We start from the raw sequence: 19,081 nt of genomic DNA, 5'->3' as shown, positions 1-19,081 counted from the left end.
ACGTTACAGACGAGCAGTATGAAGGTATTTGGATGTTTTTAAGTGTCTTTTTGGACGAAGATGAAGACGAAGACAACTGAGCTCCAGTCGCTACATTAAAATGAACAAACATTTTTGTCTATAACTCTAAAAAAGAACAGATTACTCTGAGGATAATCAAACTCTAAGTCGACATGAGGGCGAGTAGAAAATGAGTGTTAATTGTGGGTGAAACCATCACTTTAAGGAACTTCATTTCCAAGAAGAGGAACCAGCTCCATGCTTGTAGCCTGAAGCCGTACGTACAGAATCTATGGTCGGCTGCAGCAGGTTCTGAAGATGTCGCTGACGTTCCTGATGCCAGATCCACCTTCAGAAGCAGCGTCTTGGACGTGGGCGACGACATCTCCTCTTGTGGAAACAGTCGAAGCTTCTCCGACGAGGGATGAGAAACGCCGTCGCCTGCCGTTGCCGTGTCTGTGTCGTTGCATGTGTGTCATCATGAAACGTGTGAATCTTCTCCCACACGCGTGTGCAGATGTAAAAGACCGCGGGGGGGGGGGGGGGTCAGAGTTCACCTGAATGTGTAAACCATCAGTCTTCTTGAAGCATTTTGTCAAATGTAAAAAGAGAATCGTTGCTGCTATTGAACCTTGTGTCGGTGGAGGACGGTGCTGCATGACCCAATTAAATCTTCTTGATCCACAAGTACCGGTGCCAGAGTTATTTCTGTTCAAAGAATCACAATCGCATCCGCTGTGACTCAGCGAGTACTTCTGCAGCAAAAGTACCTTCCAAAGTATGTGTTCGTTTTATTCACCACTATAAGTCCCTTATTGGTGTTGCTGGTGTGGAGTCTATCTCAGTGTCTTCAGGGGGGGGGGGGGGGGGGGGGGGACACCCTGGAAAGGACGCCGGTCCATCACAGGACACACAAAGACACACAACCTTTCACACACACACTCGTACCTACGGACAATTTTCCCAAGTTCTCAATCAACCTCTGTATGTTTTTGTGGACTGTGGGAGAAAACCGGAGTGCCCGGAGTAAACCCACATACAAACACACCACAGAAAGGTCACAGGTTTACTCCCTCCGGACCTAATATTTCTCAGCATAAATCCCAACATCAAGAGCTCGACTTATCTTTCTTATACTTCCTCGTCTTGTTCAAAGAGTCGTTTGTAGGTACAGAGAACAAATCGTGTTTTATTTATATTTATTTATTTATTTACTGAAGCTGAAGCTACAATGAAGATGTTCTCCAGGTATCTCAACTAATGATAAACTTCAAATCTCCTGACATGTAGTAAATGTTCTCCAAGACGCAGTAAGTTCTTCATCATGACCATGTTTTCAACTCATTACTTTATAAAGTTGCTCTGAAATCTGGGCGAACGAGAGGTTACGAGAGTCCATTATGACGTGATTTCCAAATGATTTTCAGCTCAGAGAAGTTCAGATCTATCTTGAGGTATATTTGTATAAAGACTTTAATTCATCCAATAAAAACGCTCGTGTCTATCGTCGCACCTTCGATGACCTTCGATGACCTTCAATGACCTTCAATGAACTCCCTGCTGTGTTTGAACCTTGAAGATGAAAAGAACAAACCGTCGTTAAACATTGAAGAATCAAAGGTTGAGCCTGAAACTCTTGTGACCGTTGACTCTCAAGTCTGAACTACTTAATCTCTACTATTACTACTACTATTACTACTATTACTATAATAACTTCTACTACTATAACTACTATTACTATAATAACTTCTACTACTGTGACTATTATAACTTCTACTACTATTATTATAACTTCTACTACTATTACTATTATAACTTCTACTACTATTACTACTATTACTATAATAACTTCTACTACTGTGACTATTATAACTTCTACTACTATTATTATAACTTCTACTACTATTACTATTATAACTTCTACTACTTTTACTACTATTACTATAATAACTTCTACTACTGTGACTATTATAACTTCTACTACTATTACTATTATAACTTCTACTACTATTACTACTATTACTATAATAACTTCTACTATTATTACTATTATAACTTCTATTACTACTACTTATGCTACTGCTCTACTATAGTGTTTCCACAGCAACACTCTTGATAACGGTGAGATAAGTAAGTAAGTAATGGTTAGTGACACACACACACACATACTCACACACACACATACACACACACACACATATACTCACACACACACACACACACACACACACATACATATGAACACACAGATACACACACACACACATACTCACACACACACATATACTCACACACACACACATATATGAACACGCATATACACACACACACACACATGAATACGCAGCTACACACACACACACATACTCACACACACACACATGAACACGCAGATACACACACACACATGAATACGCAGCCACACACACACACACACACACACACACACACACACACTTTTCTCACTCTCTTTCTCACCCTCTCATATCAACACACATGCATGTACACACACGCATAACACATGCATTTACACACACACACAACACACACTGTTTGTTCAGTTCACGTTTCTGGCTCGAGGTTTTTTTCATTCGTCACAACTTTTTATTTCGTCTACACACTCGTGTCAGTTTAGATCTCAGAACACATCCAGGACCCCGGCTAGTGAAGTCCGTCCTGCAGTCTGGTTCTGCGCAGGTTTCTGCTTCTGCAGAGCGACATCGGATCTCTTGAGAAGACACAACCAGATAAATACGAGCAACACAAACGACACAATCAAAGTGTTTTTCATTAAGTTGTGTATTTGCAGCCATGAGTGTGTTACTGTTTTAATGTGTGTGTACGTGTGTATGTGTGTGTTGTGCTCTACACCCGCTCTGGTCTCTGGTCCTCCCGGACCACGACTGTCCTCATAAACCAGGTTTTCCAGCATCTTCACACTCCAGCTCTCGTCTGATCTCCTTCCTCCTCCTCACTTCTTTATTTCCTGGAGGCCATCCAACAGCCAGGCTGTTGCCATGGAAACAGCAACCAGGAATATGTGTGTGTGAAGCAATTGATCATGTTCGCAGCCCACTCGGTGTGTGTGTTAGTGTGTGTGTGTGTGTTAAACATTGTCCACACTGGGGATCTTCTCCAGAGTGAGTGACTGAGGGTGTCTTAAGTCACGTGACTAAATCAAAGCCGGGTGACGCCTGATCGTCTGCATCGATCAAAGTGAACGCACACCGTCGACATGTGTCGCCCTCTACTGGCGGATGTTTGCCATTACAGCTCCACCAACAGCGAACCTTTAGCACATTTACAGTGAGAGCAACTCGTGTTTCCTCCCCCTTTTTTTCTTTTTAAAACTCAATAAATCGCATATTCTGAATAGATGTTAAAATCGTATCTTCACAAATTGCATATAATAAGTATAAAATATTAATTTTAAGTTGATTTGTCTTTTTTTAAACATTTAAATCATGAACATTTTCACCTTCTATCCTTTCACCAGGTCTCTATAGTACTTCATTTCTTACTTTAAAGAGACAATAAATCAATTCTATCTTCACTTGCATTCACTCTAATGCACCATCCTTACTTTCTCTTCCTCCATAATATTCTAACCTTATCATTCACTTCCTTTCTGCTCTTTATATCTTCCTTTCTTTCACTCCATTATAATGATCTGTCCATCGCCAAAGAAAGTTAAACATCTGCTAGAGAAACGCGAGAAGTTGACGTCGGATAAACACAAATGGATGTTTGACGTTTAATTTTAAACAGTAACTTTAAAAAGGAAATCACGATCCATCTTTTAATTGACCTGGTATATGGTTGCTAGGCAACGCCAACCCTTCATTCTGTTTTGAAAATTCCTTTTATTGATCACAATAAATCATGTTTACAAAAAAAATACAAACTCTCTTCAAAGTCAAACTTAAAACAATCCTCCGTTATTTTCAATTACATTTTGGTTTCCATTCATCACCTGTAGGAGCGGCTGCTGATTGGACGAGGGCTCGACCCCCGTGAGCGAACCGACCGTTCTCACTGGTCAGCGCTCGACCTCACGGAGCTTCCTGGTTGAAGACGCCGGCCTCCCAGCGCAGCGCTCGCACGTTCTTGTGTCGGACCACTCGTGTGGACTCGACCACCTGTCGACGGCACGGCTTGAGTCTCCGCTCTTATGGATTTGAATTTTTTATAACGATCAACACATAAATCCTTTTCTTTTACATTCATAGTAAAAAAGTGAAGTCGACAAAATGCAGTGAGGATTTTTCTCAAGGAAATAGATTAAAATAAATTAAAAATATCTGATTATATTGTGTTAAATCAATTAATCATTCCATTATTAAAATATTAGTTCAGGTAGAAGTTTATTGATCCCTCAGGACGTCTCCTTCGGGAAATTGTTGTTTTTTTCCAATTAGCCACAGCAAATACAGCAATTATTCATAAAAATAAAATAAAATAAGAACAAGAACAAAGAGAAATAAAGAGAAAGAACAAGATTATACAATCTAAGTCTAAAGATAAAGAACAAATTAACAATAGTATAATTTGTACATGTATTTCTTATTTTATTTTTTAATGCACATTTCTTTAAATGTTTTTTTTTTAAATATATATGTTTTGCATGTTTTTTGTGCTTTAACCTTTTCTTTCAACTATCCTTTGATGCAGATATTTGACAGTCCATTTTGCTGCTAGAAATCACATATTTTTAATAATTTTCTCAAAATAAAATAATGATAACCAAACTAGAAAGTAACTTGACAACTTCATTAACCAACTAACTTAAATGAAACGCAGAAAAAAACATGATTAATAATGTATAAAAGTGTATTAATATTACATGAGCTCTACAAGAATAAAAATGATATACAATATATATACAGTATAGTTATATAATAATTAACTAATTAATAAAGTAATGATGTATTGATTATTATATACAATAACCTAGAATTGTTATATATAATAATATATATAATATTAATATATAATATAAATATTATATATAATAATATATATAATAATATATAATATAAAGATATAATAATAATATAAATATTATATATAATAGATATAATAATAATATATAATATAATATTAATATATAATAATAATATAAATATTATATACAATAACCTAGAATTGGTAGAATTGATTAGTTTTTCCAGGTTCAACAGTTTAAACATTAAAGTATCTTGAGTTAACTAATCATTTTAAATGTACACATGTCACTGAACATTGGAGGACACATCGAACACCTGAGGGTCGCGGCTGCTCACCTGGTTGTTGACTTCGTCCACCGGCTGAATCCCTGCGTACTGAGACGAGAGAAGAACCATCGTGACTCAACTTTAATCCCCCCCCAGACCCCCCTCAAAAACACACAAACGAGTTCTGAAGGTCACTGACCGAGCCCTCGTCCAGCTTCATCTTCATGCGTCGCTCCTCGAAGTCCTGGAGCAGCGTCTCCGTCAGACCTCCAGCCGGGCCGGGGGGCAGGCGGGGGGGCGGCGCCGTGGGGGGGGGAGACGAGCCGGTGGTCCAGGGCTGAGGGGCGACCAGAGACATGGAGGGCTGACGGAGCGAGGGGTGAGGAGAGGACCAGCCGCCGGGTTTATCTGCAAAGACCACCAGAAGAAAGGAGTAACTGGTCCGTGACCTTATGGGGACTCGTTCAGACATGTGAGGACCCTCCAGTCTACAGTTACTGTTTCTTAGCTACACAACAGCTCAATAATCAAGCTTTCACTACACATTTAATTCTAAATACACGGCTTTGTTTGAAGACTCTTCTTTTTCATGGTGTTCCTGCCAATATATAGTAAATCTGGAGGTATTCAAATGCAGTTATACCACATCAACATGTTCTTTTGATGCTCTTTCGTTTCCAGGAAAGATCTCCTTTTTGAACATTAAATCTTTTTTTTTTTACATTCATAGTAAAATAGTAAAGTCGACAAAATAAAGTTTTCTCTATGAAATCAATTAATTAAAAATGTCTGATTATATTGTGATAAATCAATGAATCATTCTATTATTAAAATAGTATAATTTGTACAGGTATTTCTTGTTTTATTTTTTAATGCACATGCACATGTTTTTTTATATATAAATATATATTTTGCACGTTTTTTGTGCTCTTTAACTCACTTTTTCGTTCAACTATCCTTTGATGCAGATATTTGACGGTTCATTTTGCTACTAAAAATCACATATTTTTATAATTTTCTTAAAATACAATAATGATAACCAAACTAGAACCTTTGAAGAGTTTGAAGACTCTTCTTTTTCATGGTGTTCCTGCCAATATATAGTAAATCTGGAGGTATTAAAATACAGTTATACCACATCAACATGTTCTTTTGATTCTCTTTCGTTTCCAGGATATGTAAAATTAAATGTATATAATACAAAAAAACACAATAAGGGTCCCATTAAGCTCCGTATTCCTCCCTCAAGATCAAACTCAGAGCTCCAGCGACAACTGAGTAATTACTCAAAAGTCGAGGAATAAGGAACGAGTGCGAGGGCTGTAGCTCTGTGTCTCTGCCTGCTAGTAAGTGCTATCCCAGAATGCCTTGCACATCACTTGAAATCAGTCAAGTATCTTCTAAGTTAATGGGCAAATGACAAAAACCACACGATTTTCTTACTACCTTATTACTCTATCATCTCATAGATAACATACGTGTTTAGGTTACCTTTTTTCTTTGTAGTTTACTCGTTGATAAAGTTGTTTTATCAAGGTACAGCTGACACGCACAGAGATGTACTAATATTACGCATTCTTATGTAGCGTTGACAATACCCACGAGTACGTTAGCAAACTTACTGGCCGTGTTGAGGTGTGATTTCTGCCGAATAAGTCTCTAGTTGTTCTACTTTTACAGGTCATTTGGTTGAATATCTGCTTATAATGAACTCAACTAAGGTGTAGACTACTGAAAGAAACAATAATAATAATAACTGGTTCATGAAAAACCCACGTATCTACGTGTGTAGGGTATGATTACATTGTCAGGCATGACAGAAGCAATTATATATGTTTATATGTGACACACAGAGCGACTTTATTTTTAGCTTCCACTCAAAACGTGTGTATAATTTACCTTCTTCATAAGATACTTTTTTAATTTAGTATTTGGTTCCTGCGCCCTGAGCCGACGACACCAGACTGGATTCTCTCGGTGCGAGTGCTTACGGTAGATGAACTGTCAGCGAGTATGAAATTAAGAGCAGCAGTTGTAGTGGTCCTCTAGAGGGCGGCACAATGTATGAAGTATCGCGTTCTACAACTTGGCGAAAGACGATCAAAGGCAACAGTCATGACTCTACTAAACGATACCTCATGTGAACCTCGCCGAGCGTCAAGGTCCAGGTTTAGTGAGTCTTCGAGTTACTGATTAGAGAAGATTCCAAGCGACTCGTCTGGACTTTGGTTACTTTGTGGTTTTAGTTACTGATTGTCTGGTACGACAGCAGCGTCAGACTTTGCCCGGTTGATCCTTCCATCGATGGACTGCTTGAAAGGTCGGATCGAGGATTGTGTCACGGCCTTGGGGGGCCGAACATGTCCCACCCACATGGTATTTGTGTAGCGACGGTTGTTCATGTTGACACCGAGAACCACAAAAATGTCAGTGTGTAAGATAAGTGATCATTTAAAGACGTACAATAACTGTAAAAACTGAATTTTACTGAGAGGGTTTGTTGAGAAATGACAAACACAGAGATAAAGATGCTACAATAAAGATTATATCTGGTAAATGTTGTTCGACTGACACTGCTAAAGTATTTCGGTCCCTTGTATGATGGAGTTTGACACGCCTGGTTCAAAACCATACAATTAAACAACATTAAAGAGCGTCCGAGTGAATGATTGACGACAAACCATCTAAAAACCACAAAACATTTGATGAGATTCTCTCTCTTGACAAGACAACTTACACTGTCCATCAAAAATAATGAGTTATTGGCTGCGTTTAATCCCCATTGACTGAACATTTAAAATGCTAAGATTGACTTGTAAATGTTCTGAAATAAATTTGCAACTTTAAAAGTAATTTGAGAATAAAACCAAGCATTTGTAATTATTTAGTATTAACGATTTTTTTTTTACTTTATAAGTTTCACCCCGGTCTGAAATCTGGGCGAACGAGAGGTTACGAGAGCTCGTTATGACGTAATAATGGCTTCACTCCTCCAGCCAGCTGTAGTCACTCCCCTCTTTGTTTATACAACGAGTCTTTTGGAGGTGGGGACTTCCGGGATGGATGACGCGCGGTGAAAAACCTCCATGTTTAACCAATCACAGCAGAGTGGGCGTAGTTATGGCAAACAAGATTTCATCTCCAGAAAAACAAAAAGAAAGTGACGCAGAACGCTAAAGGAATACCAGGTCGTCCTGGTCGTTGACGTACCTGAGCCAGCCAGGTAGAGCTGGTCGATCTCGGTTGCTGGATCCACCAGAGGTTTCGGAGACCACAGGATCTCCTCCCTGGAAGCCCGCGACTCCCTCTGCTCCCTCAACTCTTGTTCCCTCTTCAGCGACTCCTCAATCTCCTTCTCGATGAAGTCTGGAGCTCCTTGTCGTCTGGGCTGCAAACCTGAGCTCTCCTGGTTCTCCCTCCACAGCGGAGTCTTCCCTCGCTGATATGCAAGCAAATCTGAGGAGCTTGGTGTCTGGAGCTCTGAGCTCCTGTGGGTGTAGACCGAGGACTCCTCGGGGTGCCGGTGTGGACAGCAGGGAGGCAAAGACTCCTCAGACCCTCCGACTGTCCCTCTGACTTCCTCCGGTTCGATATGACGAAGAGGCTGAGGAAGATCCTTCCTTTGGCTCTCCTTCTGGATCTCCTTCTGAAAAACAAAACTGACCCGGCTCTTGTCTCTGGTCTTGATGGGTGTGAGTGGCGACTGGACAAGCTTGGTTTTGATCTCGACGATGTCCAGGCTGCTGCTGTGCTTCAGGCCTCTGGACCGTCGCAGGTTTGCCTCGCGTTCTTCAGCCAACCTGATCTCCCTCTGGATGGGGGTCTCTGGAGCGTCGCTGCTGAGCTTCTCACTGAAGACTCCATCATCACTGGTGTACCCTCCGGGAGTGTCCAGCGACAGCTCCTCCAGGCCGGAGTCCAAGTCTTCGAGGCTCAGACTCTTCTTAACCGGACTCTTGACCCAGCTCCTCTCCGGGGTGTTTTCGTGTTTCACGTCTTCCCTCCATTTGATCTTTGTCTGCGGGGAGAACTTGAACTTCAAGGACCTCGGAGGCGTTGTGAGAGCTTCGGATCGCTCTTGCTCCAGCTTGAGGAACTGTTGTCGGGCTGCGCTGAAGTTGATTTGATCCTCGTTGATGGTCCCCGGCTCGGTGGGTCGAGTCGGGCGAATCCTGGCTTCTACTGGACTGAAGGTCAAACTGAAACCATCGATCATTTTGTGGGTCGACGGGAGGAGACTTGACGTCTGCACGAACTTCTTCTTCTCCATGGAAAACCTCTTGGGCGCTTGATTTCGGATGATCTCCGCGCGCAGCTGCTTCTCCTCATCCTCTACTTCTACGACCCGGGTGTTGCTCTTCAGCTCCACTGAGAACTTGGACTCGTCGTCGTCCGCGAAGAGACGCTCCGGCTTCCTGTTAATGGCGTAGGTTTGGAGCTTGAAAGCGGAGTCCTCCTTCAGGGTCGCCAGCTGAGCCTGCCTGCGGGACGACACCTGCCAGGCCTCGTTCAGTTCCGCCTCAGGACTGGTGGGGTCGTCCACGAAGGAGTAGAACCCAGACTGGGAACCCGATCGGCTGCTGGAAGTGGTGGAAGCGATGGACGGCCACTCGTCGCTGGTGTTGTCCCCGTCCTGTTGACTCTCCACGTCCGCGAAGGAGGTGCTGTGAGTGAACGTGGCGCTCTCAAAGTGGAAGACCCGGTGGGTGTCCGGTGACGGGGTGCCCAGGACCCGGAGGTCGGACTTCTGCAGCTGAGGCGAGAGGGGCTTCAGCACCCATCGTCTCTGGCTGGTGTCCATGACCGCAGAGGGCACGGAACGGGGAGGAGTTTGAAACCGCTGGAGGGTCAAAACATCTCGACAACTCACTGCCCGTCTCTGGAAGAGAAATGAAAATGAACAAACATTAGAAAAACAAACGCATGCTGAAGGAGGAATACTTCAAGTTGTTCAGTCTTTCCAACAGTTGTGTGTTTGTCATTTTAACTGTATTTAATTACATTATTCACCCTTGTGTTATCTCAGGGTCAAGATGACCCAAAGGCCCGAAAAACAAACGTGTGTTCACAAAGATAAACAACCTCCACCACTGCATATGTATTTATGGAAGCCAGGGAGGTCGTTGACCTTGACCTGGAGACGACACAAGGGATAACACAAACACAATTGTTTTGGGGCCTTCGGATCACCTTGACCCCGAGATGACACAAGGGTATATAAACTCTAAATGAAGATTTAAAAAAAAAAAAAATCGCACCTTTGAATGAGAAACTACTTTTTCTTTTTTTTTACAGCAGCAATGAAGAAAATATCAAGTTACTATGGCAACAGTAACCAGGACCGAATGGTTGCTATGGAAACAGTCGAGAGTAGAGTATGTTTATTGTGAAAATTAAACTTTGTGTTTTACGGTTTTAGGGAACTTCAGAGCGGAAAGTAATAAAGTTTACAATTGAATTTTATATATATATATATATATATATATATATATATATATATTCCCTTTTGTTATTACTTTAACTGAAAATTGAGCATTAGTGAAGATTATTTACATTTATTTTAAACGATATTAATTCAAAATCTACCTTTAAGCAAAATAATGGTGTCTTAATAGTGTCAGCAAAATGTGTTTTTATTCCAATCCTTCATCACAAAAACAATAACAAATCACACCTATCTGTAAAACAGAGAATAAATGACTACAAAGAGTTTATTTAGATGCAATTTAAATTAAAAATAAACTAAAAGTAAAGACGCAAAAAAAGTTGCCACTGTAATAAAAGTAGTTTAATGCAAAAATATACAAAAAATTTATAAATGAAATAGAAAATAATTTTTAAATCAACACGTCACCAATAATAAAACTATTAAAGATTTTTTTATAAAAATATTACAAAATCATCTTAAATCAACCTCATAATCCACCAAGAGGGTGAAAATAAAAGTCCTTGTGAAAGATAAAAACACAGAGTATGATAAAGAAGCGTTTGGACAATAAAATGTGTGTAAAACTCATACGAAACAAGTAAAATTCACAGATTTAAAGATCTAAAGTTAGTTCAAACGTTGTGTTCTGGAGTTGCTGTTTGAAGAAAGATAGTTTCGCTCACGGTGATACATTTGGTCTCGGCGCCACTTCAAGGTCATCATCTACAGGTTAAATCCGTGTTCTGAGAGTTTTTTTTAGGGGGTTTGAGTAGAATAAAGCTGGGGGCGAGTCGTCTGCTCCAGAGGTGTCCGTCACACATGAAGGCACTAGAAATTCATCGCTTTGAATATTAAAGACGGTGTGACGCCCGGATTGGATTAAGCAATGTTTTGGATTATGAGAACAGCCATGAATATGTTCGGCGTCTAATTCTTCATCAACGTTTTTCTTTAAAGTGACACGACCGGGAAAAACACACAAAGCAAGCGTTGATAGTATTTCCACTAATGATAACAGGACGAGGAATTAAAACGAAACACATTTAATTGCTTGTGAAACAGAAAGTTATAGAAATGTATTGTCACAGGGAAGTAGACGACAATCCTTACTATGACTCAAGTAACAGAGCGTACTTGTCAAGAATGTCAGTAGTTTTTGAACGTATATTTGGGATTTTCAGCTCATTGAAGAATCAATTTACATCCAACATAAATTATTAAACATTTCTATATATTTTGAAACTTCTAATAAACATTTTTATTTATTTTTCAGCTGATGTTTCTGTTAAAACGCACTTCCTATTAGGATAATTTCAATTTAAAAAGTTGCAATTTTACCGATAAACTAATATGTTTGTTGAGTAGGACTTTATCTGAGAAGTAAACTAAACACTAGTGATGTGTCGATGAAGCTTCATGAAGCAGTGTCATTATTTCCTGAGTCCACTAGATGTCACTCTTTGCTCTATAACAGGGGTGGGCAATTAAAATTGTTCAAGGGCCACATTGAATTCTGTGAATGTCGTTAGGGGCCGTCAAGCAAAAAGAAAGACGAAAAACTCCCTAAAGAAAATGGACACGACATTTATTTAGCTAAATAAGCTGCAATTTTATTCTTGTATAGACGATTTTTTTTCAAAACATTTCTTCAAATAAATTAAAAAATACATATTTTGAGGGATCAATATATACACAAAAAATTACACACAAAAAGGAGGGAAGTGTTATGTTTAAATGTAAATTAACAATAAATACAAAATACATTTGTTAATGCATTAGAACCATTTATACATGATCATACCTTGACATTACGAGGGCCGCATAAATTCAGTCAAAGGGCCGCACTTTGCCCTGGTCGGCTCTATGGAATCTATTGCTTTGAAAAGCTATTCTATTGAACCTCACTTGAGGGCGCCCCCTACTGTCCCCTGAAGAATATGACACCGCTTCATGAAGCTTGGTCGACACATCAGTGCAACACATTTTCTAACACTGAAGTTGTTACTTCCAACAAATCTTTTGAATATGTCGATTAAAATCTACATGTCAATCTCATTCATGAAACTTGAAAAACGACGTGACATTTATCAGTTTATAGGCGACTTTACACGACTAGTTCAAGTCGTAAAGATGCTGGATATGGAGTGGAAAGATGACCAGGATGGTGTCGAGACTGCAGCGATCAGTGTCTTCATAACTAGGCTGGAGATTATTATTGTAGTTTTTATATGACATACAGCAATAAACAATCTACAGATAACAGGCTTAACACTGCAGTTGTGGTTGGTTTTTAATCCAACCACATTTATTGATCATGTTTTTATGGACTGCAAATCATGTGATTGTGTTTTATTAACATCAAATTAACACTCAAAAATTGCAGTTTTGGACCATAAACATGACAAAATGTACTTTAACCAAAACAGTAGCTTGTCTGGTTAATAACTGGATCAGCAATAGAAGATTGTTGTTACTTTGTAGGACGAAAAAACAAACACCTTAATAACTAAAGGGCAACAATTGTGATGTTTAGATTATAAATAAAAAGTTTTTATATCATATGCGTGTATTTGCCGCTTCCTGGAAATCAGCGGTGGTCGATTTTTACATTCGATCGATCAAACTATACTACACATCAATTCTTAATGACGTAGAACACAAGTCCTAGTTCATCAAGAAAATCGGAATTTTCGTAGTACATGCGCCACAAATGTCTGACAGTTTTAACTCGACAAAACATTAGGTGAAAAAGATAATTAAGAGATAATTGATAGATTCACAAACCGATTCATTGGACCTGCGGATTTCCTGGTTTTCTGAAATTTTCACTTCCAACTCTACGGAATTTCATCCATTGAAATGACATTTTAACTGTGCTTTACGTTTCTAATACTGTATTTTTAAACAACTTATTGCATGTTTTTTCAATCTGGCCTATTCGCCTTTTTTTCCTCTAAGCATATTTGGAGAGTTAATTGTTCATTGATTTATTTAACATTATGTTATACTGATACAATGATACCAACCTTTGTAAAATGGGGTAAATATTGAGCACGTCATGAGTTATTTTGAACGTCAGATTTAACAAAAAGGTCAAACCTAAAATATATTGAACCCGTATTGACTTATTATTGAGAAGGTTGAGCAGAAATTAAATGAAATAATCCTTAACTTTCTTAATATTTATCCCATGATACTGATATCTCTGGCATCATTTTAACAAGTTGTGACAATGATGGTTTCTTTACTTCTTTAATTCAAATGTCTACAGGTAACAACAGATTCAATCATATTTGTCAAGTTAGAAGCACGTTAGCATCAGTGGGTGAGTTAGCATTAGCATCAGAGCCCCCCGGAGCTAACGCTGTCACTCACAGATAAGAACCTCTGCTGGAGTCTGGTTCTGTTTTCTGCTGATAAAACTCAAAGTTACCGCTTTTTTTAGCCCTGACTCCTCAACTCCACCATGAAAACAACCGCACGGATGATCACGACTCGACTTTAAAGGATAAAAACAGCAACAGAGCTAAACAACATGCTAAGCTAGCATCTCTTGGAACCTCTACATTCTGTATTTTTGGCTTTAAATTTTATTTATTTTTAAATTCATGTCACGACAGCAGCTTAACAGCAAAACCAGCCTCACAGAGTAAAATAATAAATAATTCCGAGGCTTCTCACCTGTGAAACCTTCTGCAGCAGAACTGAGTCAAATGACTGAAGTTCAACTCTGTCGCAAACTCTCAACCCCGCCCCCCCGCGCTTAAGCCCCGCCCCCTCAATCAAGCGCACATTCGATCACGATGACGCAACATTATTTTACAACATTATTTTATAACATTATTTTACAACATTATTTTAAGGGTTAAGATCATGAGATGAAAGTTGAAGAGCTGACTCTGCAAAAAATATTATATAACCGGAGGACAACATTCCAACATCACATGCTTTGACTTCTTAAATCTATCTATCTATCTATCTATCTATCTATCTATCTATCTATCTATCTATCTATCTATCTATCTATCTATCTATCTATCTATCTATCTATCTATCTATCTATCTATCTATCTATCTATCCATCCATCCATCCATCCATCCATCCATCCATCCATCCATCCATCCATCCATCCATCCATCCATCCATCCATCCATCCATCCATCCATCCATCCATCCATCCATCCATCCATCCATCCATCCATCCATCCATCCATCCATCCATCCATCCATCCATCCATCCATCCATCCATCCATCCATCCATCCATCCATCCATCCATCCATCCATCCATCCATCCATCCATCCATCCATCCATCCATCCACCCACCCACCCACCCATCCATCCACCATCCATCCATCCATCCATCCATCATCCATCCATCCATCCATCCATCCATCCATCCATCCATCCATCCATCCATCCATCCATCCATCATCCATCCATCCATCCATCCATCCATCCATCCATCCATCCATCATCCATCCATCCATCCATCCATCCATCCATCCATCCAACCATCCATCATCCATCCATCCATCCATCCATCCATCCATCCATCCATCCATCCATCCATCCATCCATCCATCCATCCATCCATCCATCCATCCATCCATCCATCCATCCATCATCTATCCATCCATCCATCCATCCATCCATCATCCATCCATCATCTATCCATCCATCCATCCATCCATCCATCCATCCATCCATCCATCCATCCATCCATCCATCCATCCATCCATCCATCCATCATCTATCCATCCATCCATCCATCCATCCATCCATCCATCCATCCATCCATCCATCCATCCAGCCATCCATCATCCAATCATCCATCCATCATCCAATCATCCATTGTATTTGTATAATAATATAATAATATATTTCAGTTGTATAATGTAAAATTGAAATTGATTTTGTTGAATAATTAATTAATTTTTTTTTTTTTAAAGAACATACAAGTATTTTTAATTAAATTATTCAAATTCAAAATATTCTAATTATTAAATGTAAAAAACAACGTTTTGATTAATTCTTCTTGAATGAAATGATTCGAAATATTAATTTAATGTTGAATTGAAAGAAAAATCAACATTTAAACAGTTTTAATGTTTATATATTCGATATTATAATGGCATTGATTTACTTCCATTCCAGATCTTCACGAAAATAACAATATTTTAACCAGATTAAATGTTAATAAAATAGTTTATTCCAAACAATATATTTGAGCCCGGATGTGGATTTCAACGGATAAAAGCATAATTAAAAACTACATATCCTTTATATTCATTTTTATTAAGTCAACGCGTTAAAAACAACCTCATTTTAGAATCAATAAAAAAGTTTTAACTATGACTCGATTCAAGACTCGTTCAAGTCAGAGTTTCGTGTGTAACGTGTGATCTGCCGCCCCCTGCTGGACATCTATGTCAAACACAAGCTCCGAGACTCACTCTGTGGTTCCGATCCAGACTGTGGCAGAGAACCTGCCATGGTGACGTGTACCGGAACATTCTGACGGCGGCGATGACGTCACATCTTCACCAGGGCTGTGAGGAACAATCAACGCACGTATGATGGCAAGATTTCCCAGAATGCACAAGGTCAATTCTAGATTCAACAATGATTGACAGCAACAATATTGATTGACGTCACAATATTTTCTCAAAGTTCAGACTCACAACACAACAAACTTTGAATTATCGATTAAAATATGTATTAATATGTTTTAACGTATTCAATTATAAACAATATAAATACTGACAAATATTATAGATTATTGTCGCTATTTGTCTGTAAAGTATTGACATAGAAATAACAGAAAACACCTAAAACTATTTCATTTGAATAATATAAACTTTACACACACATTTATTATCATTTATTGATTACGTTTTTTTAGTTGTAGGAAGCATTTTTCTAAATATATATATATAAATATATATTTAGAAAAAACGATAGCATTTATATATATATACTGTATATATATATATTTAAAAAAATGATAGCATTTATATATACGTATATATATATGTTACTTCATAGAATAATAACTTCTATATTCTATATTTATTATCATTTATTGATTACGGTTTTTTTAAGTTGCAGGAAGCATATCCTATATATATATAAAACGATAGCATTTATATATATATATATACTGTATATATACTGTATATATATATATATATATATATATATATATATATATATATATATATATATATATATATATATATATATATATATATATATATATATGATATGCTTCCTGCAACTTAAAAAAAACGTAATCAATAAATGATAATAAATATAGAAGTTAATATTCTATGAACTAACATGTTGTTGTTCTGGTTTATTTATATTCATGTCTATTTACATTAATTCATGTTAAAATCACACCAACAACTTACAAACACACTCACCTGCTGCTGCACTCGCTGATGCACGACAGTGAGTGTGTGTGTGTACGTGTATGTTCGTGTGGGTGCGTGCGTGTGTGTGTGAGAGAGTTTATGCGCGCGTATTACATGTGCGTTCAATACGAGATTCAAGCATCTCAGTTAAGATAAATTAAGTTTAAACAATAATCTTAACTTTCAATGATTTAAATTCAGTTGCACTTGATCGGTCATTAGATCGTATTGATGAGGTTGTTGCTATAGCAACCAATTTGTGTGTGTGTGTGTATGTGCGCGCGCACGCAAAGGGGTGCGTGTGTTGCTGAGCAGAGAAATTTCCGCAGGAATGCTGCTGACCAACACAAAACAAACACAATGACCAGCCACGCCTATACACACACTCACAAACACACTCAAACACATACACATATAAACACACACCCCCACACACAAACGCACAAAAACACACACAGACACACTCACAAACACACACACATATAGATAGACTAACAAACACTCACATACCACATACACACACTCACACATATAAACACACACACAGAAACACTCACAAACACACATATAAACATACACACACACCCCAGCTCACAAACACACACACACACATATATAGACAGACTCACAAACACATACATACACATGCGCACACACACAGAGACACACACACACACACACACACACATAGACACACTCACACACTCACACACTCACACACTCACGAACACACACACGTTTAGACACAAACACATACACTCACAAACACACACACAGTTAGACACAAACACAAACACATTTAGACACAAACACACATATACTCTCACACACACACACACACATTTAGACACAAACACACACACTCACAAACACACAGACATTTAGACACAAACACACACACTCACAAACACCCACACATTTAGACACAAACACACACACATACTCACAAACACACACACATTTAGACACAAACACACACACATACTCACAAACACACACACATTTAGACACAAACACACACATACTCACAAACACACACACATTTAGACACAAACACACACATACTCACACACACACTCATTTTTTTTAAGTATTGAACTTAAACATCAATCATATCAGTTTAATTTTTAACTGACTTGTTATTCACTTGAATGAAAAAATAAATAAAACAATATATATTATGTTTACATGATGAGTCCATATATATTTCATAATTGATAGTTTAATTAAATGCATATCAAATATCTTGATGTCGAAAGAAAAATAGTAAGTAAAGTAATATCATGAAACAAAAGTTAAATCCAATAAAATATTAATTAGGTTTATTTTTGTTTTTCAATATCTTGAATTTGATATATTAACTTGTATTAACTTCTTCTTTTGATTCTTCCTCTGGTGATGCTCGTGTTCCACAGATCAGTTGAAGAAATTAAACAATTAAACAACATCTTGTTGATGTATGGACACATTTGTAATAAACGCGATGACGTTTCTCTCCTGCAGGGGGCGCCACAGCAGCAGAGTGTTGAAGGTTAAACAGAAACGCATAACTAAAGCAGCGCAGAAACACCCGTGACGGGTGATGTGTTCAAGGGCGGAGAGAGGGTGGGAAAGTTCAGACCTTTGTGTGGTAAAAACACCAAATAAATAAATCAGATGTTCTCGGAGGAAAAAAAGACAACGTGGTAAAAAGTATTGTTTTAAATTATTATTGAAAAATAAATAAACGTATATTATTAAAGATGTTTTTCTCTTTGAATGTATGCTTGAAACATGACTTAAATGAATGTGTTTTTATACGTTTTGAAACAAAAAGTGTAATAATCAGGGAAATAATTAAAAAAAATGTTTAGAAAATAAATATAAGAGAACAAAAGAAAAACATACAATAAAGTAAAACTATTAAAACAACTATGGCTTGTATTAAATGTAATGTCTGATCATACAAATCTTTTGTATTTATAAAAAAGTAATAAAGTAGAACTGCACTAATAATAACAAAATAAAATAATGTTTCTTC

The 19,081-nt window shown here is 38.0% G+C and overlaps 1 protein-coding gene across 1 annotated transcript; it reads right to left on the bottom strand.

The window, feature by feature from the left end:
• Positions 1-3,843: 3,843 nt before the first annotated feature.
• misp (mitotic spindle positioning) lies at positions 3,844-14,375 on the bottom strand. The gene is made up of 5 exons (XM_087783335.1): positions 14,323-14,375; positions 8,424-10,092; positions 5,413-5,621; positions 5,283-5,321; positions 3,844-4,139 (listed from the first exon to the last, which is right to left on the bottom strand). Exons 2-5 carry the CDS (start codon positions 10,012-10,014, stop codon positions 4,053-4,055), a joined length of 1,926 nt encoding a protein of 641 aa, XP_087639461.1. The 5' UTR covers positions 10,015-10,092; positions 14,323-14,375; the 3' UTR covers positions 3,844-4,052.
• Between the last annotated feature and the right edge of the window lie 4,706 nt (positions 14,376-19,081).

The sequence above is a fragment of the Callionymus lyra genome, chromosome 2, assembly GCF_982586985.1.
Source record: "Callionymus lyra chromosome 2, fCalLyr1.hap1.1, whole genome shotgun sequence".
Lineage (NCBI taxonomy): Eukaryota > Metazoa > Chordata > Actinopteri > Syngnathiformes > Callionymidae > Callionymus > Callionymus lyra.
This window is presented reverse-complemented; position numbering and strand designations above follow the sequence as displayed.

What these genes read in the sequence shown, in the direction of transcription:
- misp (XM_087783335.1), bottom strand. Translation starts at nt 10,014, where the DNA reads ATGGACACCAGCCAGAGACGATGGGTGCTGAAGCCCCTCTCGCCTCAG. An exon ending in GCTCTACCTGGCTGGCTCAG is followed by an intron (nt 5,622 to 8,423) that starts GTACGTCAACGA and finishes TGGTCTTTGCAG; the next exon opens with ATAAACCCGGCGGCTGGTCC. An exon ending in TGGACGAAGTCAACAACCAG is followed by an intron (nt 4,140 to 5,282) that starts GTGAGCAGCCGC and finishes TGCCGTCGACAG; the next exon opens with GTGGTCGAGTCCACACGAGT.